The sequence below is a fragment of the Cardiocondyla obscurior genome, linkage group LG03 (assembly GCF_019399895.1).
Source record: "Cardiocondyla obscurior isolate alpha-2009 linkage group LG03, Cobs3.1, whole genome shotgun sequence".
Taxonomy (NCBI): Eukaryota; Metazoa; Arthropoda; class Insecta; order Hymenoptera; family Formicidae; genus Cardiocondyla; species Cardiocondyla obscurior.
The window spans coordinates 9,975,591-10,003,583 of NC_091866.1; the positions used below are offsets into that span (position 1 = coordinate 9,975,591).

At 35.9% G+C, this 27,993-nt stretch overlaps 6 protein-coding genes across 12 annotated transcripts in view; 5 read left to right on the forward strand and 1 right to left on the reverse strand.

Moving 5' to 3' along the window:
• Nucleotides 1-14,693, forward strand: part of Nsyb (neuronal Synaptobrevin) — a 29,539-nt gene extending 14,846 nt beyond the window's left edge. For 2 of the 4 annotated variants that reach the window (XM_070654484.1, XM_070654485.1), the window contains exons 2-5: nucleotides 1,509-1,720; nucleotides 2,605-2,684; nucleotides 2,782-2,833; nucleotides 12,412-14,693. In XM_070654484.1, coding sequence (XP_070510585.1) covers nucleotides 1,509-1,720; nucleotides 2,605-2,684; nucleotides 2,782-2,833; nucleotides 12,412-12,608 — 541 coding nt within the window. In that variant the 3' untranslated portion in view covers nucleotides 12,609-14,693. Of the gene's footprint in view, nucleotides 1-1,508; nucleotides 1,721-2,604; nucleotides 2,685-2,781; nucleotides 2,834-3,745; nucleotides 3,805-6,699; nucleotides 10,729-12,411 lie in introns of those variants that run through there. The other 2 variants (XM_070654487.1, XM_070654486.1) reach the window with 2 other exon arrangements.
• Nucleotides 14,694-14,861: 168 nt separating this feature from the next.
• LOC139101384 (large ribosomal subunit protein eL22) lies at nucleotides 14,862-16,091 on the forward strand. Its single transcript, XM_070654489.1, has 4 exons — nucleotides 14,862-14,968; nucleotides 15,227-15,361; nucleotides 15,604-15,725; nucleotides 15,877-16,091. Exons 1-4 carry the CDS (start codon nucleotides 14,960-14,962, stop codon nucleotides 16,022-16,024), a joined length of 414 nt encoding a protein of 137 aa, XP_070510590.1. The 5' UTR covers nucleotides 14,862-14,959; the 3' UTR covers nucleotides 16,025-16,091.
• Nucleotides 16,092-16,605: 514 nt separating this feature from the next.
• Atg8a (Autophagy-related 8a) lies at nucleotides 16,606-19,231 on the forward strand. The gene is made up of 3 exons (XM_070654492.1): nucleotides 16,606-16,955; nucleotides 18,219-18,416; nucleotides 18,503-19,231. The coding sequence occupies exons 1-3, from the start codon at nucleotides 16,866-16,868 to the stop codon at nucleotides 18,566-18,568; spliced, it is 354 nt and encodes a 117-aa protein (XP_070510593.1). The 5' UTR covers nucleotides 16,606-16,865; the 3' UTR covers nucleotides 18,569-19,231.
• A 254-nt stretch (nucleotides 19,232-19,485) lies between these two features.
• On the forward strand, nucleotides 19,486-21,893 carry Amt (Ammonium transporter). The gene is made up of 11 exons (XM_070654493.1): nucleotides 19,486-19,612; nucleotides 19,745-20,033; nucleotides 20,107-20,264; nucleotides 20,378-20,489; nucleotides 20,582-20,787; nucleotides 20,856-20,987; nucleotides 21,087-21,182; nucleotides 21,244-21,332; nucleotides 21,408-21,497; nucleotides 21,572-21,659; nucleotides 21,721-21,893. Exons 1-11 carry the CDS (start codon nucleotides 19,486-19,488, stop codon nucleotides 21,891-21,893), a joined length of 1,560 nt encoding a protein of 519 aa, XP_070510594.1.
• On the reverse strand, nucleotides 21,259-27,984 carry Orc4 (origin recognition complex subunit 4). 4 transcript variants are annotated; one of them, XM_070654472.1, is made up of 6 exons: nucleotides 24,924-25,059; nucleotides 24,466-24,724; nucleotides 24,056-24,382; nucleotides 23,467-23,964; nucleotides 23,226-23,378; nucleotides 21,259-21,349 (listed from the first exon to the last, which is right to left on the reverse strand). In XM_070654472.1, exons 2-6 carry the CDS (start codon nucleotides 24,679-24,681, stop codon nucleotides 21,344-21,346), a joined length of 1,200 nt encoding a protein of 399 aa, XP_070510573.1. In that variant the 5' UTR covers nucleotides 24,682-24,724; nucleotides 24,924-25,059; the 3' UTR covers nucleotides 21,259-21,343. The 4 variants fall into 4 exon arrangements, with proteins under 4 accessions (XP_070510573.1, XP_070510572.1, XP_070510571.1 ...); XM_070654471.1 differs by lacking the exons at nucleotides 21,259-21,349; nucleotides 24,924-25,059 and adding exons at nucleotides 21,928-23,142; nucleotides 27,877-27,984; XM_070654470.1 differs by lacking the exons at nucleotides 21,259-21,349; nucleotides 24,924-25,059 and adding exons at nucleotides 21,928-23,142; nucleotides 27,765-27,901.
• Mdlc (RING finger protein mdlc) lies at nucleotides 24,990-26,900 on the forward strand. The gene is made up of 6 exons (XM_070654479.1): nucleotides 24,990-25,218; nucleotides 25,346-25,419; nucleotides 25,526-25,732; nucleotides 25,834-26,050; nucleotides 26,139-26,331; nucleotides 26,409-26,900. The coding sequence occupies exons 1-6, from the start codon at nucleotides 24,990-24,992 to the stop codon at nucleotides 26,590-26,592; spliced, it is 1,104 nt and encodes a 367-aa protein (XP_070510580.1). The 3' UTR covers nucleotides 26,593-26,900.
• Nucleotides 27,985-27,993: the final 9 nt, after the last annotated feature.

The window sequence follows — 27,993 nt, forward strand, 5'->3', positions numbered from 1 at the left end:
CATTAGTTGGGTATTAATGGACATTGGTGTACATGATTTTAGTCAGCGATTTACCCCTAGTGGAGATTTTATGACGGAGGTTATAATGTTGTCTCGGAAAAGGAATAGGTGATCTAATTAACCCGGTATATAAGTTGTTGAGTAATTAAATCGACATCCCCCGCAGTAATACCGCGAAAGGTCTCTCTCTTCCTCTCTTTACAAAAGGTCATGCAGCTTACTGACAACCCCCTAGACAACGAATCCACTGAATGGCACTGCATATCCGGAACCTACCCAAGACATTTCTGCGTACAGTAGGTGGAGCAGATGAAAAATGGTCTCGCCATCTAATCCCGCTTAAAACAGTTTTGCACAACGAGAGATATTGCTGTACAAAAACATTTTTTTCTTTTTTTTTTTGCTACATAAATTTAAAATAAACGATGTACGAGGAAAAAGATATGTGTACCGTCTTAATCATTTAAATACGCTCCAGCACGATTAAGTAAAAGTGTCATTAATATTTCACGATAAGCAGAAAATATCCTAAGTATTTTACACAACGGTAATAATTCCTTTTCTTTTTAACTACACTTAGTATTTAAATATTTCCTAGCATCTCAGTGGCAGGCTTAGAAAACCATTGAAAGACCTCATTGAGCGATCGCGGTCATTTTTTAACTTCGAATATCCGCGTGCACGTTCACGCGTGCTTTTAATCATAATTTCCTGGGAAAAACGAGTAGCCGACATTATCAACGATCTTTTTTTTTCCGCTTATATTTATTTGTCTTTACCGTCTCGTCCTTTAACCGCGAATGCGTGGCGGCGTGAGATAAAGTGCTCGCATTGCCGTTGCATCATCGACGTTATCGTTTTAAGATGCAAGTATAGGAGAGAAGAAAAAAGAAAAAAAAAAGAAAAAAGAAAAGACTTGGCAAAGTAGTACGCGTTAAGTTTTTGCCATTAAACGGTGCGAATGGCGAAATCGTGTCACGAACTTTGCCCTTTCGCGGTGGTTTTCCCACTCCCGGCTCGATATGGGGAAAGCCTCACGCAGCATTCAGCACCATGGGGGCAACGGCGATACTACAATTCTCGGCTTCGCGCGTCCCGGGATGAGCGACACCCACCTGCTTGTTTATTTTACTTTTTAGTGCCGTCGAGTAGAGACGCGGGCGCGTAGCGAGATGCATAAATAAATCCCACGCGAGCGCGTCGCGAGATAAATGGCAAGTGTGTCGATAATAAATACGTGTATTTGATGAATATGCATTTCGACGTGGTATTGCGCGACAGATTGAGAAAGATATTCCACATGTCGACGCTTGTTCACGCTCGGCTTTCGAAAACGTATCGACACTCGAAGTACTAAGAACTTTGTCCCGTTTCACTGCGCTGGATTATTCTCCAAGGCTGATAATGACAACGATGTTGTACATTTCGTTAAGACTCGCGGAAATTGGTTCGTTTTGTGAGACGCCCACGTTTGTTGACCTACCTTTAAAATTCACGGGCTTTTTCAGGGCTACGGAGGGTGGTTTAGCGCCAGATGCAGCTGCAGGTGCAGGCACCGATGGCATCGTCGGCGGTCCCAGAACGCCCCAGCAAATTGCCTCGCAGAAACGGCTGCAGGCGACGCAAGCACAAGTCGACGAGGTCGTTGACATCATGAAGACGAATGTCGAGAAGGTCCTCGAGCGTGATCAGAAGCTCTCCGAGCTGGACGATCGAGCAGGTGAGATCGATCCCTTGAACGAAAAGATGTTTCGTGTTATAAAAAATAAAAAAAAAGACCGATAGCAATTACTTTAATCAGAATTAAAAGAAAAAAAAGAACGTGTTAATGATTTAATAATTAAAATCTGAATTAAATTCCATTCTATTAAATTATGTGTAATTTATTTTTAATTATGCATATCGCTGCGAATAAGTATCCACAGCCATATTACACTAATATATTCATTAATTATTGTACACGTCACTCCATTGTTCGCTACTTCTACGTCAGGTGCTTACTTATTCATGCCGAATATTTGTTGTACGTCAAGAGATTAATTAATGCCTTGGAAGAGCGAAAATGTATGCCGCGGCTTCTTGGTATAAGAGAATATGCAAAAACTTTTAAGAAGATATAATTGTAACATGAATTTATGTCAGAAATTATATCGCACGCCTCACGACGCAATGTTATTATTCACGGCGGTACACCGCGGTGCAAAATAAAGCGGCTGAACAGAAAATGCGAACGTGAAAAAAAAACCTCCATTCATGATATCATGGGCTGTAGAGCAGTTCGACCCTGCGCGTCTGACTACACGTTGATATCGATTACTGTGACACGCTCGAATCGATACCATATATGTTATGTAGCTGGTGAACGTCGATCTTTTCTCACGCAATTCACATATATTACTATTATTTGGTGCAAATATATATTTTTTTCTTTAATAAATTACGTTATGTTTTTATTAAACTTGTCGCAAAAATATTTTTTAAAACAATGTAACATTGCTTCCTCGATTAATTTACATTAGGCAATTTTTATTTAAAGAAATTTTTTTATGTTAAAAATATCGATAATAAATTCAATTAAACTTGCGCATAATTTGTCTTTCGCAGATGCACTCCAGCAAGGTGCATCACAGTTTGAACAACAGGCAGGAAAATTGAAGAGAAAGTTTTGGCTACAAAATCTAAAGGTGAGCGTTAAACAGCGAGCAAGTAAATGATTTCAGCAATAATTAATCGTTCTTTTTTCGGTGTGTAATAATAGTTTTGTGCTTTTTCTTTTACCAGATGATGATCATCATGGGTGTTATCGCACTTATCGTATTGGCCATCATTGTCGGTAAGTGTTTCACTGACTCATTGATGTTTAACAGCTGTCAACACTGCCAATATAATTGTTTAAATGTTTAGTGCCATATCGTTGATGTACATTTGGTCCCGATTTCGAGCGACTAATTCAGGATTACTTTTTTATTCTAACGCACGTCCATTTGGACACGGTGAAAGTATCGATTGTTTATTTAAAATAAATTTTAAAAAAAAATTAATTTCTTAAGGACTTAATGAAAAAAAAAAACGTGAATTTGTAAATTCCCATGTACAGTTCACCGGTTGGGGGGAAAAAAAAAAACATATTCGTTTGTCTTACATCTGAATCAGTCGTTCCTGTCTAATGTCTCTCTGTCGATCTATACCCTTTGTGCTAAGGAAACGTCAACGTACAGACGATTGTGTTTGCACGATGTGAAAAACGTCGCGATGTGACGAGCAAAATGTTGCCCGCGGATTTGCATAGCTTTCGAGAAAGTCTTTCGGAGAGATATCTCGAGGCTTCTCGAAGAAATGTGCCGAAACAAACTGTTAATCGTGCTTTGCCTGAAAATTACATCGACTACTTGGCCTCGATCCATCTTCACGAAATTTTGCTGAAAATATATTCGCGAGCATCTCTTTTCTCTTTTATTTTTGAAATAAGTTGGGAAGGGCGGGAAGGGTTTCTTTTTTTAATTTAATGAAGATTCTATTCTAGAAATATATTAATCTTATCGCATTACGTGAACGAAATAAGAATATATTCTTTTCTTTGCTAGAACACGTATTTATCGCGCAGGATAATGAAGTGCGCGAGAAAGTCGCCGCTATGCAGCGTAATCCGTCTAAAAAAAAAAAAAAATAGCGTCACTCTGTCTCCCCTTTGTTCATTCATCATTTAACACGTGTGAAATGTATGTATTTCTCTTTTCCCATCTAGCGAACTTCATGTAGGCGCGCTGATTGGTGGAAGAGATTTGTGTGTGAGTGAGTCTGAAGGTAGAAAGCAAACAATTGTGACATTGCGTATCGTTGTTGTTTCTCACCCTGTTTCTCTTTTTTACTTGTAGAAAATGTATATCTAAACCCATACATTTCTCCGATTACGTTCTCGTTGTTTAACGTCCGACACACAGAAAAACCTCCTCGCATTAATATTTTAAAAATTGCCTTTAATCTTAATGATGTCGTGTATCAAGCGCGTTGTCAGTTTTATAAAGAATTTTATTGCCGGGCTTTATTTTATTAGATTTAAAAATGACAAGAATTGATTTGTACGCGCGTGTACAAAGTTGTAGCTTGACAATAGCTTGCAGGTCATTAAACGCATTTTTGACAAATTACGATTAGTAATTATTACGCGATAATTGCGATTTTATTAATTATCACGTAATTTTTACAAGGGACACGCAAGTGGATCCGCGCATTTATAAAACTGACATATTTAGTCGGTGTCTGCCTGTGATAGGTACTTGCTGTATCTGTTGCTACATGTATTCTCTACATAAGATCTCTTCACCAGTGTCGTTGCACATTTATGAAACACCAGTTTAATTGGGAAGCATACCAATTAAGAATCGCCACGGCGATAACCCGCGAGCCTTCATAAATCTTCGACGACATTTGCCCTCCCCTAGTTTTTTCTTACCCACACACAGCGTGCAAGTCAACGTCAAGTGTAAACCAGACGTAAAAGCTGCCGTCGTATATCTTTCCCACTAGAAATTTTCTCAGCATATTGTCCGACATTCCACGCGTCTCTTTAAAGTCCACAAGACGGAAAAAAAGTGACGCAATAAATGGAAAACGCCTTTATAATAACTTTAACAATTTCAAGACTACATCACGATATATCTATCACAAACACGATATTGACCAAAGTTTTACTTCAGACAATTAATAATTCGTGAGATTTCTGGAAAGAAATTTATTATCTCATTAGATGCATCTATTTTATTTTTGCATTTAAGAAAAAAAAAAATCGTATAAAAAAAAAATGAAAAGATAATTCCATCTTGAAGTTCGATACGAATTACAGATCGTGTGAAGTAAACTTTGTACATACTGCGTGAGTTAATTTTGATAAACTATCGGTTTCTTTTTTTTTTTGAACGAAAACCGATGAACTTTTTCGATGAAGAATATTTTTTGAGACACGATCATACCTCACCCTTTGTGTGTGTTACAACTGTAATCGTTGTTATGTGTCTGTCTATACTTTCGGTGGTATTCTCTTTCTGAAGTTGGTCCCAGGCAGTGATTTTCTATTTTCTGGTGGTCAATTAACAAAGAAAACGAAATACAGTGTGTAAGCGCGTGAAACAGGCTGAATACACAGCTTCAAACATTGTGAATTTACATATTCTGCGGTGGCAATAAAGAAACGATACAAATTACCACCAAGAAATGAAAACATTACAACGACATCTACAACAAGCACAATATCGACAACAGTAAGAATTACTAAAAAAAAATACTACAACTACAACAAAGTTTCTGTTTAATCCTATTCTACTCTTCAGTACGGTAAGCTATGATTTTATTGCTGCATCCAATATGACTTTTCTATCTTTTTCTCTCTTTTTATGCCAAAAATGCAATTTAAATCTTCTTCAAGCACTCAGTCTCCTACATTTCTTTTATTTATTTATCATTATTTATTTTTTACGTATGGGAAAAGTTCCGCACAATCTACATTACGTTTCGTAAAACATATGTTCATTTCTTAATTATACGTAAAAATTATACATTACGTTGACACGTATATTATACCTATAATTTAAATTTTACATTTTTTATAATTGATTTAATTTATAACTTTGCACGTTATATATACGTATATGTACGAGATATTAACGTTACGATTTTTCTTTTTTTTTTTATATTAATTTTAAAAATAAACTCGTGCATATTACATCCTGCATGTCTCTCTCTTTCTCTCTCTTTCTCTTTCTCTTTCCTTACTGATTATTTTCTTTTCTCTTAAATAACATTCTTAGTACAGTGCAAAACTTATACACCGCATATATTCTCAAGATATCCATATTTTAATAATGTGCATTACTTACAATATATTAATAAAGACGAATCAAGCAAGCAAACGTTTCTGGGACGATCTTCGCGCATCGTGCTTGACCTCTAATTACGGAGCATGACCCATCGATTTAATTATTTCTTCCTTGATTGAATACCGATATTGACATAGCGTGCATGACTTAGTTATATGAAATGCGTCGCTTCTAAAGCAAGCAGCCTGCTTTTTCGAGCCGAGAATTCGATCAGAATTTCTTACCAGCTGCAACGAATGTTCGTCAAGTGATGCGTATAACGTGAGAAAAAGTAACAAGACGCACACAGGACGGAACTTCTGGGAGCGTACGCCAGCTTATCCGGCCACTAATTATTTTCGCAGGAAAAAGTTTTCTATGTCGTGTGCATCGAGTGGCTTCTGTGTACGTGCATTTACGCTTTTGTACCCTCGCATGCAACTCTCCCTTCTCCTTATGGCTAACGGATTGTTACATAGTTTTAAACCGTAAACGCCAATAATTATAGCTTCGAGCTGCCTCGTCGTGGATGTAACAAGTGTTAATGAACGAGCTATTCGTCACACTCAAAAAGTATCTTGAAACTATTGAAATAAATATAAACTTGCGTTCTTAATAGTTACAATCTTGATAAAATAAATTTGAACACTTGTCCACGACGAGCGCGATTCACCATGAGTTTTCGCATGCGAAGGATAGCGAAATAGAGATAAAAAAAAAGCGAGTAGAAAAGAAAAAAAAAGCACAGATTAGAATTTGAAAAGATGGAAAGACTAAGAGCAATACGGGGCGGATTATCGTCTCCGTCTTATCCATGGAGAAGAACAAATGTTATTATTGTTTTCAGCGAGCGTCACCGGCGGCAGCAATACGCAAAATTGAGCGTAAGAACTAAAAGTAATATAACAACTACAACAGCGTAAAGAGAGGTAGAGGGAGACGAAGAGAGAAGAAAAGGAAGAAGAGACAACGACTGAAAAGAGAGTGATTCACGAAGGGGAAAGGTTTTTATGGAAAGAGAAATAAATTTCAGCCGATGGATATATTGTGATGAGCCGTTGACGAGCTCTACCCAAGTTCTTCGCGAACGTCAGATCAATCGCGCCTGAAGATTGATCGATCGATCGGTTGATCGTCGGCCTTGGCATTAATTGTGGGAGAAGAAGGATCGCGACGAATAATCGGAAGCGGGAAGACGTTGATTTGGAACGGGAACAAGGAAGAGAGCCGTCGCGACGACCACGGAACTTTCCTGTTGCCCTACGTAGCCTGGTTTTTTTTTTCTTTTCTTTCCTTTTTTTTTCTTTTTTTTTTATCGAGAAGAGGAAGTCGAGAAGTCCACATGAGCCAACTCGGTCTTCATATCTTGCATGGACGAAGGTCGCGCACGACTCGTGTGTAAATTTTATTATTTATATTATTATTTTTAAATATCTATGTCACTTAATATAATTCATATAATTTTATTACTATCGCGATCGCTTTGTGGCGCGTTGCCGTGGAAAAATGTTAATTTATCTGCTGCGTTTCGATGGACGCGAGATAATGTTGAAAATACGCAGGTCTTGGTAGATTCAAACTTCTTAGCAGACAAACGCTGAAGCATTACATCTGATTCCATTACTATCTCATGACTGATTGATAAGAGATACGTGCATCGCGCTTTCCTTCGTCCATCTTCGTTAATTAAGATTGTCCGAAAGAAGTTAGAAAAATTGAAAAATAGAGAAACAGATGGTTATTGTAAACAAAGAAGCGAAATGTTCACGAAAAAAAAAAAAAGAATTACTGTAGCAGCGACATATAATACTTAAATATATGAGAGGTCATACATATATAGTACATATGTATATGTATGTATGTATGTATGTCAGTGCGCTTGTATGTATGTATGTACGTACGTATGCGTGTGTGCATGTGCGTGTGTATAGAAAAAAAAGAGAGATAAAAAAAACAAACAGGATGTCCGTAAAATCCACCGTGTAAAACCTCTCCGACGAAGGCAGTTAGGTATATATACTATAGTATACGTTCAACGCGAATGCATTCGCGGTGATATGTATCGAGACATTTATTTTATAGATGTAAATCATGCAAACTGTAAATAATATATCATTTGATCCGCGTGCCATTTGTCGGATTCAATCCGCTTCGATTATATCGGGAAAAGTTACACATACACACACACATGCACGCACGCACACATATACACTTTGCTCCCTTGTCTTGCATCTTGCTTTTCGCTTTTCGCGAATTTTAGATGAAAAGCAAACCAACGGATAAAGAGACGGAAGACGAGGGAAAGGAAAAAAAGATAACTAAATAGGAAACGAAAAAGATATCGGCAGTTTCCTGCCTTCGTCGAAGATAGCGACAACATTTTCGAGCAGCCTGTGTACAGAGAATATATGAAATAATAAAAAAAAGAAATAATAATAATTAAAAAGAAGAGAAAGTGAGGGGAAGTGAAAAGAAAAAGAGAGAAAAGACGAAGAAAGTTTAAAAAAAAAAAAAGGGAAAATAAAAAAAAAAAAGAAACGCCTTGTTATAGAGAGGCGCAGCAGCTACAAGTAATGTTTTAAGATTTAAAGATAAATTATCTACAAGGTGTTATGTATACATGTTAATAATAATAATGATTATAATGATGATGATAATAAGGGTAATATTAATGACAATTATAATAAATGACGACGGAAGGGGTTGATTTTACCGCTTCGCAAATGCGATCGCGGCGATAGAGAGGAATACTGTCATTTCGATTCGAGAATACCCGAGTTCAGGAAGGCTGTATCCTCGGTCGTCCTCTTATCGGTCATTCGCGAGATAAGACACAATTGACAAAAAAATACATCGCACCTGATACGCCGATTGTTCGTCGACGAGTCCGACGTTCTCACCCGGTCCTCTTCCTTCTTCCGTTCGGCCCTTATTGATTTCGATGCTGCTGCTGCTGCTGATTCAGCAATAATCTCGAGAGACGAAATGATCGTCCTTGCGACCGCGATTATTCCTCTTTTCGATCCCGTCCCGACGCGCGATATTTGTGGATATGCTTGCAGGCACCATTTCGACGCGACTTTCGGACGCGATTAAATTTATCGGAAAAAAAAAAAAAGAAAGAAAGAGAAAAAAGAACTTTTCACCGTATCGATCGGCAGAATATTCGATCGACTTTGCTTTTACTTGTATTGGATTTTATTATAGAAAAAAAATTTAGGAAGCAAGACTTGCAATTGTATAACGATGTAATTACATATTTCATTTTTTGCGATTATTAAATTTTTCTCAATTTGTTTCTGATAAAATTATTTGAATTATTCTGCAGCATTGTTCAAAGTAAATGTCGACGATTATTGCGGAACTATGTCGGGGACCACGCATTTATTAATGCGATGCGCTTTGTTGAATCTGCGAAAATCGCAGGATTGGAAAAAAAAAATAAAGTAAAGAGCCGATCGACGAATGAGAAATTCTACGAGATTGTCGCGCGAAATGGTTGCACACCTGAGTTATGATGTTTAAAAATTATCAGTCTATGTTTAAAAACTTATGAACACATAGCTATACGTCATATCTTAACCGTGTCGACGTATCTTTAATTATAAATGATGAATATGATCATGATGCTGCGCTTTAAACAATTGTACAGTATCGAATAAAAAATACACTGCGTAGTTGAACTGAAGTTATGAAGAATCAACGAAGAAAAAACTTGATTACAATTTTTTTTTTTAATTATTTCTAAGCTAAATCGCGCTTCTGCTTAGATGATATAAAACTCTTACATGTTGCCTTCTGTAAAAGCCTCAACGCTGTTAAAAATTTCGTCACTACGAACTTGAAAACTACACTTTTCAGTTCTTTTTTTTTTAATTCTTTTATTTTTAATTAAAAAAAAAATTCTTTTTGTTAGTACCCGAGCGGAAATTAATTCTCATCGTTACCTAATAATTAGCTGGCAAATTCATGGTTCATCTCGTCTAGCAAAACTGTCCAGCGCTGAACCAAAAATGTAACGCTCATTATTACACTAGATATCTAAACGTTTTTCGCCGCGTGCTAGTCTACTGTCGCGTTCTGACCTTACGCAAGGCTCGACTGCCAAATCCACCGGGCTAATCGGTTCCTGCCGCCCGCCGCGGTAGTGCGAGTACGTGCGTGTGTTGACATCTGCCCGGCACCTTGCGCTCGAAATTCGCGAAGGTGGAGGACGCGCGGGCAACGGCGAGCAAGAACCGGTTTGTCCGGCGAATTCGGCAGTCGACCGCCGCGGTAATGTTAGTACACCGAACGGCAGATATATCATTTTCTGCGGCGACAGCGGCTAGCGTACGTAATCTTAGGCGGCAGAGGCAGCGGATGAGAGGAGAACGGGGAGAAATCAGTCATCGGCAATCCGGCCGGCGCGGTATATAATACATGCGGCACATGTGAAACTCGACGCACACGACTTTGAAGTCACGTTCGCTAGCTGCCGTCGCTATATTTGCCTTTCATCTATTCAGATACGTGGTCCACGCTGGACAGGGACTTGACGACGATAGTCACATAATAAATACTTTCTTATAATTTATGGCTAGAACCAAGCTGGTCACCGAGCTAGTTAAGAAATAAATTTAATCTGCGCGATCAAACCATCAGCTGCACACTTGGATTAGCTAAATTAATTTCCACTCGGGTAACGCATGTAAAAAAAAATTAAAAGACAAACGTTATTTGATTTTGGATGGAAAAAAATTTACGGGGAAATAATTTTTAAACACCTATGGACAATCGAATATGCATTCAATGCACCTTCCAGGAAGAGGATCATTATTAGCCTAATATCTGTTAATTCCAAATTGGAGGTAAGAACAATAAAGTTGCTATTGTATGCCGATGTGTACATTTCTTACATTAAACTATTTTTTTTTTTTATTTTTATAAATTTTAATTTCTTGTGTTGTGTTCTTAATGCCTTGTAATTTCTATACAGCTCTTTTAACTAACAATTATATGATTTTAAACAGTATATTTAATATTTTACAACAATTATACTTAAATATTAAATATTCCTTTAAGAGTATACATTTAAAAAATATTTTTATATTTAACGTGATTATTTCTCCCATTTATTATTTTTCGAAGCTGGAAATTTACGGTCGATATTTTTTAATCTCTATCGATTAATAGTGCAGCAAAAAAAAAATGTTATAATATTTAACACGTCTTTCTATCTTTGAATTGCAATTTCTACGTTTCGGTTGTCTCTTATGAATTTCTTTTTCTTTTATAGTATGTGACAGTTACATCAAATATGTGCTTCCATCATTGTGTATTCTATCAGTCGATTTAATATTTCATCATTAGGGAGTTTACCATTAGGGTTTCTACCGTTAGACAGTATCGTGTATATGAATATCGCTGTGTTAATTACATAAATTATACAATAAATTTACGTTTCTTATGATCGTGATCAAACTAAAAGACACGTCAGTGTCAGATATATGTGTGTATCCAATTATAGTCACTTCGTAATTATTTCATTCGCTATCTATTCGTGCAACTGTTCCAATTTATCATTAATGTATAAATGGTAACTAGATGCGCGTGCACATATGTCGAGATTTAAATTAAAACCCGACAATACCACGTTTAAGAGAGAGAGAGAGAAAGAGAGAGAGAGAGAATGAAAGAATGAAAGAAAGTTTAGAAGAAAAAAAAATAGTATTATTGTGTGCGTATTTTTTCATTTGTTCAAATCATATGTTTCTATGTGTTAATCGTCATAAAAAGTGTGAGAATAAAAAAATATAAAATACGACATTATTTTTATGTCGTAGATAAAAAAAAAGATTCTGTAATTAGATACAGAGTATGGTTGAAAAATTACTTTATTGTTAATTTATTCTCCTATTAATAATTAAATCTTATTACTTTATATCCTTTTTTATAAAAAAGAAAAAGAAACGTTTAATTAAAACTTTACAATTTTTACAACAGGCATCTATACGATCAAACATTTCTTAAATATACTATGACTTTTTATTTTTATTTCTAAAATAAGTTTTTAAAATATACTTTTAGAATATTTTAATGAGACTTAATCCTTTTTCATGTGTATATACAATAGTAGCAGATAAATTAATTACCAAGTCAATTATACCGTTGAATATTAATGTAACAAGAAAAAAACAATTTTTTTAATTAAAAAGAGATCACTTTCGTCCGAGCTCAAGCGAATAAGCGTGAATAATTTCTTTCAACAAGTGAGAATTGTATGTTGAATTGGTTTGCATTCGTTCGCTTGGAAGTTTAAAAATACATCCTTTCGATTTAATATATAAAATTTTAATTCTCTTCTTAAAGATGTAAAACTAATATTGTTTGTCGAAAAAAAAAAAAAAAAAACTACCACGTTAAATTTAATGCGTCAATATTTCAAGTCAATGCGTCATGTTTCATGCAGACCTCCGTTATAGTTTTACGTTCTTGTTTTACATGTAAATTAAACACGCTTATACATTACCTAATTAGATATACTAATATTAATATAATGTTTATTTGAACGTTTCAGCGAAATTCTATCCGGAAACTGCGCCAGCTCCGCCCGCGTATAACTATCCACCAAACGTGATGCCGCAGATTCCAGTTCAATCAGCACCCGGTGGACCATCCGGTAATTCAGGGGCAGCGGGTCCTGCAGGGGGTGGCTCGCCGCAGGCCGCCACGTTTATCGGCAACTTGAACGCCGACAAACACAGCATCGCATAAACGGCTCCACGTGCTAGCGAGATTTCGGATGAAAGAGGGAACGAAGGGGACCGATCTTGACAACGACATTTTTATCTACGAAAATAACTAGTCGACATATTTGCTTTGGTGCTGATTCCTTCCGAATCGTCGTCCACGTTGGAACACGTTCGGATTAATAATTATGCAAGATTTGTTGAAAATTCGAGCCCCAAAAGTGACGAACTTGGTTCCTTACCACCAAACTCGCGCATCCGATTTATTCTTATTATGTCAATTATTTTACTTATTGATGTCATAGGCTTACTTTAGCATAGTTTGTTATAACAACTAGTCAGTTTTATTAGCAAATATTATGTACAGTGCAACTTTCTTCAAGCTACTTTTATGTATTTTTTTTTTATTCACCAATTTTTATTTGACTTAAATTTTCACACTTCTTTGGCCTCGTAGTTATACTTTAAATTGTTTAAGTACAAGCGATATATCGACTGGTTTTTTTCATCGTTCAAGAAGGAAAAAACGATCTTACCACATTTTAGACCGCTCCAAGAAACCAACGGATGATTTATTTTCAACGCAATTATGCGAAAGATCCTATAAATCTAACGCCCTTCTCAACTAATCGATACAGCTAATATACATATGCAACAAGCGAAGTGTTGTTGACGAATAAAATACACGGATATGCGTATCGATATGTGTACGTACATGTATATGTACATACATTATTCACGGAATATCACAATGTAAAATTAAAATCTATGTACATATATATAAATACATAAATTATTCATATGTTAAATACCGAATCAAAATATGAGAGAGATGATAATAGAAAAAAAAAAATAAAAAATTCAAATATGATAATTGGAAGGATCGATGCAGGTATATTTCGAGTCCACTTTCGACCGAGGAAAATGTAAAAATGTCAGGTGTGCACATCGTATAAGATGTCTCGTGTAAGTGATGATTTTTTATGCTTGGCTGTACATTTGTCCAAAAACTATTTTCGACAATAGGTTCTTTTGCGGCACACATAAAACGAATTTATTTCACTTATCCGCCAAATTATTTTAATCTCCTCACAATTAATGTAATTGCGATGCAGTTATGTATACTGAGCATTGTGATTGCAAAAGTTACTTATTGTAAAATGCAAAATTTAATGTAAACCTGCAGAAACGACTCTTCAAATACACCCATTGCACGATTTAATTTATTGTCAATTTTACGTTATACTATATCTCGATATAGTTGAATTAATTACTTATAAAGCAATGTTTATATTATATACTATATATATATTTCTAAATATTACCTAAGGACATTTCATATAGATTTATGAAAAAAAAAAAAAAGACAGAAATTATTCCTTTAAAACAGGCGAGAAAGTTAGCTTGTAAATGTATCATAGAAAGTAATCAATAGGATTATTGATTCCTACATTTTCAAGCATTAACACATAGTGATTGATAATAAATTTTATGTGATAAACTCAAATTTCCAAAGTTAAAAATCTCCGAAAAGATATTAGCATGTAATTTAGCATTGTTAAATATGTTAATATAATAAATGATATTATACTGTTTAAATGAAGGAAACGAGAAAGAAATTGCTGCATTTAAAATGCATGATACCATTTACTATTTTATCGTTGAAATATTCTTTATTATTCTATCATATTTTTGCTTACTTTTCAGCTAATAAATTTCCCATGTACTTAACAGAATTCAAACTAGCTGTCATTAAAAAAAAGTAAAAAAGAAAAAAAAAGGGGGATTAATACACTGGTCGTATTCTCTGTATGAAATGACACACTATGTTATTATAATTTTCAATTAATAATTACTTCAAACTCGACAAATTAAACATCGATAGTAATTAAACTGAACACTAGATTTGTAAGACTAGCTATTATAAAACGCTTTGACACTTAGGCTATTGATACGTTATTGATTACGAATATCGGAATTAAATTGCAATATTCCTTCAGCTGTATATGTCACCGAAAAGATGAGAACAGATCTATATATATTATACAATAGAAATACTATACCAAAAATATTGTATGCTAGGCTTAAATAAATAATATTGTGAGATGCAGTTTATGTGCTTTTTTAAAATGTCTTTCTTAATGTAATGCCAAAAGCATATAACATTACACTTTTATATCAAACTAGAACAGACCATGTGCACACAAGTAAAAAAAATAAGAAAGAGAAAAATTTCTCAGGTAGTATTATAGGCATTATAAGGATAAGGACTACGAGTAGCATTCAATCTTTGTAGCGCCATATAGCGGTTAGTTTTCCAAGCTCTCTCGTGAGCCTCGTGTTCTTTGCTCTTTCGTACGTCGCATACACGTGAAAATGGTTCTGGTAAGCTTGTGCTCCGGCAAAGATACAATTGTTACTCGTAATCATAGTAAAGTCTCACGAAAATAACATCATACACGGAAATAATACGCTTTACTTGTCAATCGCGACGTGTTAACTTCTTATTTTGTCTCAAGATCGCATTATTTAAGATCGATTTTTATACCACTTTAATCCCGCCTTGGACGATTTTCCACATGTTCCGCGATACAGTGAGAGTGTATCGTTAAAAATGAAATTGTTTGTCACGAATTGTTTTAGCCGGCGAAGAAAACCAAGGCCCCGATTAAGAAGCAAGTCCTTCGGGGCAAGGGACAGAAGAAAAAAGTGTCTCTGAGGTTCACGATCGACTGTACGCATCCTGTGGAGGATAATATCATGGATGTTACTAATTTTGTAAGTTATGTGAAATTATTTTAACCTGTACTCTTAAGTTTTCCCTTTTCTGGCTGTGAGAATTTCGTTTATTCGACATCTATAGTTACTCTTGATATCTTAAGCATAATGAAACTCTAACCTAATTCTCGCTGATTTTTAATTTCTACATAAAGAGGAAAGATTTATCTAAGTTTATCTAAAGTCTGTGGCGGTACTTGTTGAAATTTTAAAGACTATTTTAAGATATTGATTCTTTTCAGGAAAAATATTTACAAGAAAAAATCAAAGTCAATGGTAAAACTAACAATTTTGGTAACAATGTTGTCCTAGAACGTAACAAGATGAAGCTCTCCATCAACAGTGATGTAGATTTCTCAAAGCGGTGAGTAATGTCGTGTACCTTTTAATTATATATAATTAGGAAAAAAATATCTTGCCGATATTGAACAATACTTCGATTTATTCCTGGTTTACTATTATAACCTAAAAAAAGAGCGATATTTGCACTGATTTGGAAACATTTTTTGTCATAGGTATCTCAAGTACTTGACGAAGAAGTACTTGAAAAAGAATAAGTTGCGTGATTGGCTGCGAGTAGTTTCGAAAGACAAGGAAACGTACGAATTACGTTACTTCCAAATTAATAGCCAGGAAGATGAAGATGAAGAAGATGCAGAATAATTCTTTTTATTCTATTAAATACGCGTCTGTATACCTTTCTTTTAATAAAGAATAATAAAATGCGAAATTTTAAATTAAATTAAATTAAAAAAAATATTTTTTTAATATAAATATAAATACTATTAAAAATTATAACTTAATATTGATTCATAACGTTTTTATTATTCTTGTAAATTCATAATTAGCAATTTTTTTTTAAATTGATTTTTTTTTTTACGTTACGAGGCCACGAAACATTCGCTTTTATTCGCAAATACAATTCTGAAATATTCGTTGCATTTTCTTAGGAGACGCAAATAGAGCAGTCATTTCTGTGTCGTGATCTTACCTCGTAACGACTCCATTGAGTGCATCCAGAAACGCAATCGCTCAGTGAACTTACATCTGATTGGTAGAATAAAATTTTCAGATTTTAAAGAATGTTCCAATTAGATTACGGTTGCGCTCCTGGATGCACCCAATGGCGTCATTTATTCCATTCGGTTGAAATAGCGGACGCGGTTAAATTCCCTATCTATATCTAACATCACTAAACGCAGTGACGCAGCGCCGTCACGACGTGACGTGATCAACACAATATCGCGACTGGCCGCCGAGGGTCGTGACTTTCGACAGTCTTCAGCACTTTCAGCAGCTGAGTTTCGGCAGTTTAGCTTCTCGACAACGGTCGCGGAGAGTGATTTCAATCAAGCCTGGTAAGAAGTAGTAAACGCGCGTGCGTGAGGCTGTAAACGAAAGAGCAAGCTGAGGAAAGCCAAGTGAAGGGCCTGGAAGAGTGTCGTGATCGTCGTCGTCGTCGCACCGCGTGGTGTGCCCACCGGATAGACGAGGGACAGATATAATGAAGTTCCAGTACAAGGAGGAGCACCCTTTCGAGAAGAGGAAGGCCGAGGGCGAGAAGATCCGACGGAAATATCCGGATCGAGTGCCCGTGAGTATCCCCTTGACAGATCCCACCTTGTCTGACGGATTCGCCTCGGACGGTAGCTTCTGCTCCCCGCAGCAGGAGGGGGAGGGAGTGAGGACGTGACGGACCCCCCTGGAGTCGCGCTTTGAGCAACGCTGTCCCCTTCGGAGTGAGACCCAAGGTCGTCCTCGCGTTCTGCGTCGCACATATCGCTCCTCTACTCGCCTCGGACGAAGGCGCCTCTCTCCTTTTTTGCGCATTTACGCAGCGAAATCGCCCTGCTCCTCGCGTACGTTACGTCCTCCCTCGCACGCGTATTGATCTGTCACGCGACGTGTAATCGACGAAGGTTTCGCTCGGCGTCTTTCGAGTTTATTTACACCGACTCGCGTCGCCTCCATCTCGCCCCTGGCTGGGTAGACGGCACGTTCTCGCCGTGAGAAATCGCTCTTTGTCCCGTTAAAGCGCGAATGATACGCAGGAATTCCATCGCCAGATCAAATCCGTACCCACTTCGGACGCGAGGCGCGCTATTTATCGAGCGTCGTTTTATTTTTAAACACTTCTGTTCGATATTATGAATTTCTGTAACCCCCCCGTCCGTCTGTGGAGTCGAAATCAAATCAGTCGCGATCATTTTAATCGCGAAGTGGAAAAGAGCACCGCGCTGAAACGTTTCGTTTTTTTGCAGACTCAGCAAATGACAGCAAATGAGTCTGCAGCAAATATTTCACTAACTTACGACGTTGATTTCGAGTTACTTTATTTTCGCGTATTAATCAATTGCCGATGAATTAATTAGTCCTTTTTCTCCGGTTATTAATAAAAATATAATTTATTCCCGAGCGTGCCATAGCTCGTGACGAATCTCGGATTATTCTCACGGTCGTAATTGTAATCGTTAAAAAGAACAAAAAAAAAAGTTGCGTTTATCTTTGCCGCGCATGAATCATCGATCATATGACGGTGGTTGCACGAAGAAATATCGGTACCTCAAAATTACTTCCCGTTGAACGATATACGCGGTGCTTGCCAGGACTTGCATACGAGTCCTGTTATTCAACGATTGGACGCGTTTCAAATTCTTTAATTGAAACATTAAGTGTGCTTTTAAAATTTATTTTTCATCCAAAAGCGATAAGGCCAAAGATCGAGATTAATTTTTTTTTTCTTTGGCGGTGAATAATTAGAATATCTTTCTAAGATTTTTACTGGCATTACATTTTTGCATTTTTGTATATTTAAAAATGTGTTTGAGAAAGAAAAACACAATGAATGTTGTTATAGGTAATAGTTGAGAAGGCGCCTAAGGCAAAAATCAGTGACTTGGACAAGCAAAAGTACTTGGTACCTTCTGATTTGACCGTCGGTCAATTTTACTTTTTAATTCGTAAGAGAATTCACTTACGTCCCGAAGATGCCCTGTTCTTCTTTGTTAACAACATCATTCCGCCAACAAGCGCCACCATGGGTTCTCTTTATGCGGTAATTGAGATAAAGTTCTATTTTTATTTCTAATATTATGCAAGTAGCTTTGTTGCCCTTTATAATCTTATCCGATTTCTCAACAGGAACATCATGAAGAGGATTTCTTCCTATATATAGCATATAGCGATGAAAACGTATACGGCCACTAAACGCAGGATGAGAAAACAACAAGAAAGTCAGCAACAAAATCTATCATCTACCAACGTAGTCTTCATAGACGCTTTCGAAAAACCGAGCATACAAAATTGCATCTATCTATATACGTTGTGTAAAAGTTTATGTCTTAATGCTGTGCACTTGCTTTTTCTCTCTTCTTCCCTAAAAAAAAAAAAAACTACAGTTATATCATTGGATGATTAGACCGTTTCTTTATTTATCATTTGAAGGGAATTTTGTTTATCATGATGTAAGAATAATTAGTTTTTTACAAAATTATGTGATCGTATAATGACTAGTTTTATGTTAACTCAACAAAAAAAGAAACAAAAGAGAAAAAAAAAACAAAAAAAGTCTTTGTATTGTTAATCATTGCTAATATTTTCACACTACGTTAATGCACATTACAATCATAACAGTTTCCGAGAATAGAAACTACCGTATTACCATTATAAATTCGACGTGTGGTATAGATGGACAGAATTCTATACGTGATATCATTTTCAGCATAGATTAATGTTGTATTATACATAACTTTGACGTTATTTAATTAATTAATTAAAAAAAAAAAAAAAAAAACGCGAAATTGTTAAATATAAGAACGAAAAATTTTTCTGTATTATCTAAGATCAATAAAAAAAAAAGATAAAACATGATATGTGAGTGTAAGATAATGAATAATTTTATATTTCTTTCTTAAATATTATTTTCTTATAGTTTATTGTTAGCTCTACGAAAAGACTGCTTGATTGGTACTGACAGAAGTCGTGACGTTGCTATCAATATCGGTGCCTGTTTTGTCCGTACATTCTAAATTTTTTATTTGTTTGTTCCGACCACACTCGATGCATGTGAACGAAGACATTAGTAGTCAAACTCTTTCTATCGACGAGCCAGTAGTTTGTACATCATGGAACTGGTGAAAAATGATACAAATGTTACTATTGATAGGTATATTAGTTCATTGTACAATCTTACGCAAGAAGATAGCAACTGGATCGTTACGAGCTCCTTTATGATTTTTACAATGCAGACAGGTAACACAAAGAGTAATAATTCCTCTGAAAAATGTGAAAGTGATTCTCGTTACAGATTAAAATATAAATTATTCTTATTTTCGCGGTAAGCACATTATTATGCTCGTAATCAACGTCTCTTACAAATTATAGGTTTCGGAATGTTAGAGTCTGGCTGTGTATCTGTAAAAAACGAAGTCAATATCATGATGAAAAATGTAGTCGATATAGTTCTTGGAGGTCTAACTTATTGGATGTTCGGATTTGGATTTAGTTTTGGTTTAGACAAACAACCCAACAATCCTTTACTCGGTATGGGAGGTATATTTGTCGATCCTCCCGTCGATGATGAATATATGGGTGCCATTTGCGCTGCGTTTTTATTTCAATTGAGCTTTGCTACCACTTCTACGACTATCGTTAGTGGTGCTATGGCAGAACGGTATTTATTTTCACTTGTGCGATATATCGGTCGTAAAATTTAATTAATTATAGAATTATATTTTTATTTTTAGTTGTAACTTTAAGGCGTATTGTTTGTTCTCGTTTCTGAACACTATCGTGTACTGCGTGCCAGCCGGGTGGGTATGGGGTGACCATGGTTTTCTGAATCACATGGGGGCCGTTGATATTGCCGGCTCAGGCGTGGTGCATCTTGTTGGCGGTGTTTCAGGTGTTTTAATTTTCGCAAACACGATTAATCACGGATAAATAATCAACGATAAGTTGATGAATCTTGCGTAATAAACGTGTGATATTAATTTGCCTCTTGTTTTTTTTATACAGCTTTAGCTTGCGCTATCATGCTCGGTCCCAGAGTAGGTAGATACGACAACGGCATCGAACCTTTACCTCTTGGATGTCCAGTCAATGCTATTATGGGACTGTTTGTACTATGGTAAAAAAAATCGCAGACAACTATGATAATTAATGCAATATGTGTCGTATAGAAAGAATTAAATAGAATAGAAAGAATACTGTTAATCGTAGGTGGGGCTGGTTAGCATTTAACAGTGGTAGTACTTACGGAGTAACCGGTGATCAGTGGAAGTACGCCGCTCGAGCAGCTGTTGCTACGATGATAGCCAGTATGGGCGGAGGTCTGGTCGGCTTAGGATTCAGCTTAACTAATCCGAATGGAATTGATATTCTTAGTCAAATAAACGGTGTTCTTGGGGCACTGGTAGCAGTTACTGGTACATGCTTAATTAATAGCAAATGTAAAAAAAATTAAACCAGTTCTCAAGCGTTAATATTGCGTTAGGTGGATGTTTCCTCTATAGAGGATGGGAATCGATGATTGTCGGAATGGTAGGTGGTTTTATCACGTGTGCGGCAATGCCAGCATTAGACAAAATTCACATAGATGATCCTGTTGGAGCAGCTGCCACTCACGGTATTTTTATATTAATTTCATCGACAATCACATTTTTATTTATTTTCTTTTATCATGCCTTCCCATCGTAATAATAATCTCGTTTCCTTTGAGATATAGGCGCAAGTGGTATTTGGGGAATTGTTGCCATCGGCTTATTTGCCGATAATCCATACCCGCTTGATACTACAAGTGGCAGGAAAGGTCTATTTAAAGGTCCGTATAATGGTTTTGTGTATTCTTCCATTTTCTAAGTTATATGTTTGAATTTTTGCAGGAGGCGGCTGGTACTTGTTAGGAGTGCAAAGTTTGACTGCACTTTGTTTAACGGCTTGGAGTTTTATTAGTTCTGTTATACTGTTATGGGTATTATGACTTCATTCCTGAAAAAAAAAAAAATTATATTATATAATGTATAACTAATATATGTTTTCTTTGTAGATAATAAATAAAATAATACCTATTAGAATGTCAGTCTACGAAGAAATACTTGGAGCAGATCTTGTGGAGCATAGAATACGCCATTCACAAGTGCATATCTCGATAATTTTTTAAATATTTTTAAGCTTTTAACAGTATATTTAGCAAACTTTGTTTGTTTGCAGATAGGTGTAAGTCGTGCCATGTCAGCGCTTCGGCCGTTTTCTATGGAAAAGCAACTGAGAAACGTACCTCCCGTAGGAATGAATCCAGGCAAGATATAATTGTTTAACATATGTATTGAAATTCATATTAATGCACGTATTCGATACAGGTCACGATTCATATATTGCTCAGCATAAAAAGAAGAAAGTGGCAACTTTAACAAAAGGCGAGAAACGTCAATCATCAAAAATGCTGGTGGCGAAAAATTCTCAAATCAGAACGATCGCAGACTCTTCGGCAATGACTACGGAAGCAAAACCGCAATTTGCTTGGATAAATTAAATGTAGAAAATTAATCCAGTAAGATTTGTGCCGATATTTCGTCAGATATAAATTTATTACAAATGTATCAACATAAACACGTGCACATTCTAATTTCATCGTATTCTAATGTGTCAGAACAATGTATTTATGAGTGTGCGAAGAAACACATTTTTTTTAATAAATACTTAAAATTTAACGCATTCATACATACAGATATTGATCGCAAACATACACATACACGCACACATCATAGAGATAAATCGACATGATGATGAATGGATCACAGATAAACTGAATTTTAACGTGATACTTAGCCAGTGGCACGAATATAATTTCAGTCGAATAATTTATCTAATCATCCATGACATTCGATAAGATAATGCTTGTTATTATAGGAAATAAATTACTTCGATAAATATGCATCTTCCTTATTATGATTTATATATCGAAGATATATAATATATGTCAGACCTACTTTTCTACTTCGTTTGTATATTGGCAGGAACTGTTCCTGAAGAAGATTATGTATTTAGTATATATTCACAAAATATTCCCTTTTTTTCAAACATTGTACTGATATATGTTGAATATATTTACAATTTTATTGGTTTTTCATGATATTTCTTTCAAATTTTTGTTTTAAAAAAATGATAAATATTTGGAGAAAAAAATTTACTAAATTAAAAAAATTTAATTACGTATACATATATACGTATGAATAGCAATATTTTAGAAATGTAGGACTAGAGTATCACACGTTTTTGGAGGGCATAATATGTAGATGTAATGTCATGTGCTCTCTTTGTAATTTTCTTCATATAATATTTCGTTTTTATGGCAATAATTAAGTAAGAGTATAGAGATGAGCTCAACAATAATATTCAATATAAAAACGGACCTGAAAGAGATTAGCATATTATCGATTTCTACATTACTAAATCTATTTTTCTATTAAAGTGATATAAATGATTATATCTAAATTTTTCTATAAATACGTCGTTATTTTCTATAAATACGTTATGTGGAGGAAAACTTATTAATTATATGTAACGTGTAATTTGTAATATGGAACACAATAGGTTTAATACTTGAAACTATATTGTTATTATATGCTGCTTAACGCCCACTGCGATACTTCTGTAGGAAGACCAGAATAATTTTTCACAGCCTCAGTAACTTGCTGCGGTGTTAATGTAAATTTATAATACTGATATTCTTTTTCAAATTTTGTATTCGTGTTGCCAACTGGCAATAAGATTTCTAAATTCTACAAAACACACATATGTTATCAGTTTTTTCTTTTCTGAAAATTGAATAAAAAAATAATTTTGATGTTGAAGCATTTCTTACCTTGATATGCTCAAAAGCTTTCATGATAACCGGCTTCTGCACAGATTGAAGAGAAGAATTCTGATTTGCGAACTTCATGTAGCGATTGTATATCGCCTCAAAATTCAATGGCTCGCCATCGTAAATTTCCGTTTCATGTTTCATTGCTATTATCTGTAATACAATATCGAAATATATTTCCTTTATTAAAAAAAAGAAAAAATTAACGTTATTTTATGAGATAGTTATAAAAAAAACGTACCAAACACATCTCTAAAATGGATAATCCTTCGAGTATTAACAATTTATCATCTTCCGAAAATATTTTACTTGCTTCCACAAAATCGTTTACTTCTAATTTCTGATGTTTCTCCGATAACGTTGAAACAGCTACTGCGAGAAAATTTCTAAAGCTCCTCTCGCTCACATCAATATGATACATTCTCTTGAGTAAATTCACCATTGTGACATTCGAAATTAAACTCTTAATGTAATCATTCCACATAGAACCAAATTGCGGATCTATTGTGCAATCGTCGTATTGCTGTTCCACTTTATTTACATTCTCATCGTCGGGTAAGCTGAGAAGATCTCGAAAGAGTTCCAAGCGATCGTCAAATGCGGACATAGGCTGTTCTGAGGATGATGTATCGCCAGGAAATAAAAATATTTGACGATGAGAGAATCTCGACTTGACCCTCTTCTCGAGCAATTCCATGACGTCTAATCTACAGCTTATACCTAGCACACATATCGGCACCTGCAAAATTCCGAAAAAAATTATCGTATTACCTAAAAGCTTATATAATCTTTTTAAGCTGCTCTTCGTCTTGATACACTTAAACATTTACCTGTGCTGATTGAGCAACATCAAAAAGATTGTACAACAACGTCTGATTATGATGTCCGCAAAACAAATCAAATTCGTCAAGCACGAAAATAACTGGCTTGGAGTGGTTTTTATCACCAGATTTCAGGCAATCTAAAAGAAAAGTTAAATTTTCCGCAAAGGTACCAAATACCTTGTCGCCGACAACGTTTTCTAACTGCATCTGACGAGTTAAGTCTTTCAGCGCCAAACGATCATCAGTATGTACTAATCCATGAAGATTCACTATTAATGCATTATCCTTAAAACTTTTTAAAGCAGATAACTCCTTTAAAACACTATTCACAAGCTAAAATTACATAATTATAATTAAGTACGTATTACTAATTAAAATATAAAACGTATCGGTATTTTGTAAAAAAATGATTATACCGTTGATTTTCCGCTGCCTCTTGGTCCGACTAATAAGACAGAATTGCTCTCGCCTATTTCAATGGTACGTTTCACTAAATCCAGCACATGCAGACGTTCGTTAACGTGATGCCTGAACTTTGTTTCGGGGCACATTATTTTACGCTTCAAGTACTTTCGGGTGAGCAGTATCATGTTATCTTGGAAATCAATTGCCATGTTTTTCTTTTTACTCATCGTTATTATTGCTTTTTAAACAACTCGAGAAAAATTGGAAGACCTATAACAAGGGTATAGTTATAGTTATAGTTATAGAACAATATCGAATTAAATTCTAATAATGCCGTACTTAAAATGCTGCTCTTTATCTCTAAAACTCGATTGTTAAAAATACAGCGCATATATGACACAATCAGAAAACATAACCCGGGCGTCGCTGTACGATAAACGTGAAAAATGTATTTCTTGTATTAACTCACGCTAGTCGTTGATAGATTACTGGCCGACCTTCCGACCGCGTATCTCGACGAGAGAAACGACGATGAATGAAGGAAAAGCCAGCCCAGTTGAACGAGAATGTCGGAGAAATGGGGTTTACGCGTGTTCGGCTCCGCTTGCGTTTACGAGTGTCAGTGATGTCAGTGTTTACGCTTCGAACAAACATGGATGACGCGGTTCAGGAGCCAGAAAAGAAAAACTGCACCTTTCTATTTAAAAGACGTAAAGCACGGAGTAATGCCACGAGAAAGCGAAAGGAAGCCGACGACAGCGATGGTGAGTCGTTGTTAATAAATAAATTTACACGTATGCTATATTTACCTGTGATAAGTCTATCTTAACCGAAGTTTTAGGTTATAATAAAAAGACGCGCAGATAAATGTTTGTATTAATTCCTCTGTAGATAGCAGCGAGGACGAAACTATGGTTATTAAAAAGGAGAAAAAGCGAAATGATCACAATCCCATGATACAAAGCGTGAGTTTATCATCTCTCCTGTTAGAATTTAAATCGCGCAGTTGCGTCACAAATAATTATATTCTGAATATGTGCGAGAAATTACAAATTATTTGTCTATTTGTAGACAAGCATCAAGAAGCCTCGAGAGAAAGTTAATTATGGCCAAGGTGATAGTAGCGAGGACGATAGCGTGACCGTGTCGTATAAGAGCAATAGAACTGCTTTACCAGCTGGTCCGAGTGACCAAGGAGCAACAGCTATTCTTGAGACAGAAACAGAGAAAGATAGAGATGCACAGGCACTTTTTGAGAAAGCTCAAAAAATAAACGAGGTATATTTCCTGCAAAGAACCTGCCGAGTACATTACTGAGCTTGAGATTTTTTTTATTTAAGAAGACAAAATTAATGACACCTTTTTATCACAATTTTCAGGAATTGGAAGGGAAAGAAGATGATAAGATTTATCGCGGCTTGAATAATTACGCTCAATATTATAAAAAGAAAGATACCGCGGCGGGAAATGCATCTAGTGGAATGGTACGAAAGGGACCAATTCGAGCTCCATCTAATCTTAGAGCAACAGTGAGATGGGATTATCAACCAGACATATGCAAGGATTATAAAGAAACCGGTTTTTGCGGTTTCGGAGGTATGTGACATCGTTTTAAATAATTTTCTCGAATAAACTTATGCTGTAATCGTCTTACAATCGTAATATAAACTCTTCTATTGTACAGATAGCTGTAAATTTTTACACGATCGATCGGATTATAAGTTGGGATGGCAATTAGAAAGAGAAGCTGCTACTGGCGAATACAACAATAGTGGAGACGAAGACGATAAAAAATACGAGATCGACAGCGATGAGGATAACCTGCCGTTTAAATGTTTTATTTGCAGAGACAGCTTTACAGATCCAGTTGTTACTAAGTATGATTATTAATGTATTTTTAAACTTGTTCCACGCATTTATATATTTAATGACCATACTACGATATTCTTTTCAGATGCAAACATTATTTTTGTGAAAAATGTGCGTTGGAGCAATATAAAAAAAGCACCCGATGTTATATCTGCAATGTTCAAACTAATGGCACCTTTAATCCAGCAAAAGAACTTATAGCACGAACTAAAATGGAAGATAAGAAAGAAGATGCAGATGTAACAAACAAAGATTCTGATGAAGATTAATGAAATTAGTTTGCGAAATTATTTCTGTTTCTAAAAATTTTGTAAGAAATAATATATGAACGATTTTAATGACTTGTAAATGTTATTAATTATCATTGATAAAATATGTGGAATTTTTAGCGTAATTAGTGGTGAGTAAACAATTCAACTTTTTAAGTTGTATGTTTTTTTACACGCTCAATTTACCACATAATAAAAACATTTTTTAAATGCATTTTGTGACGAAATCAACAAATAAAAACTTTCAGTGTATATATATATGTATATGTTAAGTATATTATTAAGCAAATAAAATTTTGAGAGCATTATACCTTATTTTTAACATTTTATAGTATTATATACATAAAATATACATATATATAGAATATTTAAATTTGGCAGGTCTCTTAAAATACAGGAATCATCTCCCTAGTAATTATCGAGCTAATGATTCGCGGGGGAAACTAGTGGTTGGGGCGAAGGCGCTACCAACGATTCGTGTCGGGCGTCGCGGCGTAAATCGATACACGGCGCAGGCGGCGTGTCGACGGCAGTGTTTGCGGCAGCAGTATTGTTTCTTTCGTACTGTGAAAATGTTACCGGATCGTCCGTTTTTCTCGGGCCGCCACCGAGAACGACCAATACGTCCGCCATGCCCGCGACGCGCTATCGCGACGTAAGGATTGCGCGAGATAATTTCGCGCTTCCGACAGCAGGGTATTGCAGTTTCTTTCATTTGGGAAGGTGCGCTGCGTCCGATAACCGCGTTTTGCACGGCGCCGCCTCCCGTTCCACCGAGAATCGATCCCTGACGAAAGGACACGGCGCGCGAAACGCGATAGAACGCGGGTTCGGCATTAGTGGTCCTGGTGGTGCATCGCATCCTCCGGCAAAGAGAAACGTAAACAGGAGGATTTTCATCATATCTATACATTGCATATCTTTATAACGGGGAGATATGCGTTCGAGTGTGACGGCGATGCTCGCCTTGCGGAAGATTTAACATGGTACTAAAGATCGTAGCGGTCGCTCATTGAGGTAGGTCGAAGCTGCAACTACGAGGAGAGATACCACCATGTATTGAGAGACAGAGAGATGTAATCACTCTTCAAGGTATTCGCGGTGCTCATTTAATACCTACATATTCTTAAATGTCTGCATTATTCGTTATGTAAATATTAAAATTAAATTACTTCTCAAGAGACGGCGAAGTCGCATGGACGGATCTCATCCGTCCGTCCGCATACGGAATCACCGCTGGTATCATCGTTATGTAAAGTTATTTGCGTTCGATTGTATTCGTACTTGCGCTGCCGATGTATGCTGACGTGTTGTAAGGACGTGAGTGCAATCGACTCTCTGCGACGAACAATCGACGACGTGGTGCTAACGAAAAGATGTTCCTTGTTGCGCATCAGTGAA

Bases quoted from the DNA above. Each gene is read 5' to 3' on its own strand.
- LOC139101384 (XM_070654489.1), top strand. The intron at 15,362-15,603 runs GTAAGTTATGTG...GATTCTTTTCAG, and splicing joins TCATGGATGTTACTAATTTT to GAAAAATATTTACAAGAAAA. The intron at 15,726-15,876 runs GTGAGTAATGTC...TTTTTGTCATAG, and splicing joins GATGTAGATTTCTCAAAGCG to GTATCTCAAGTACTTGACGA.
- Atg8a (XM_070654492.1), top strand. From the start codon at position 16,866: ATGAAGTTCCAGTACAAGGAGGAGCACCCTTTCGAGAAGAGGAAGGCC. The intron at 16,956-18,218 runs GTGAGTATCCCC...ATGTTGTTATAG, and splicing joins AATATCCGGATCGAGTGCCC to GTAATAGTTGAGAAGGCGCC. The intron at 18,417-18,502 runs GTAATTGAGATA...ATTTCTCAACAG, and splicing joins CCATGGGTTCTCTTTATGCG to GAACATCATGAAGAGGATTT.
- Amt (XM_070654493.1), top strand. From the start codon at position 19,486: ATGGAACTGGTGAAAAATGATACAAATGTTACTATTGATAGGTATATT. The intron at 20,988-21,086 runs GTATTTTTATAT...TTTGAGATATAG, and splicing joins TGGAGCAGCTGCCACTCACG to GCGCAAGTGGTATTTGGGGA. The intron at 21,183-21,243 runs GTCCGTATAATG...GAATTTTTGCAG, and splicing joins CAGGAAAGGTCTATTTAAAG to GAGGCGGCTGGTACTTGTTA.
- Orc4 (XM_070654471.1), bottom strand. From the start codon at position 24,681: ATGAGTAAAAAGAAAAACATGGCAATTGATTTCCAAGATAACATGATA. The intron at 23,965-24,055 runs GTAAATGTTTAA...GGAATTTTGCAG, and splicing joins ATGTTGCTCAATCAGCACAG to GTGCCGATATGTGTGCTAGG. The intron at 23,143-23,225 runs GTAAGAAATGCT...TGTGTTTTGTAG, and splicing joins AAGCTTTTGAGCATATCAAG to AATTTAGAAATCTTATTGCC.
- Mdlc (XM_070654479.1), top strand. From the start codon at position 24,990: ATGAAGGAAAAGCCAGCCCAGTTGAACGAGAATGTCGGAGAAATGGGG. The intron at 25,219-25,345 runs GTGAGTCGTTGT...ATTCCTCTGTAG, and splicing joins GGAAGCCGACGACAGCGATG to ATAGCAGCGAGGACGAAACT. The intron at 25,733-25,833 runs GTATATTTCCTG...CACAATTTTCAG, and splicing joins AAGCTCAAAAAATAAACGAG to GAATTGGAAGGGAAAGAAGA.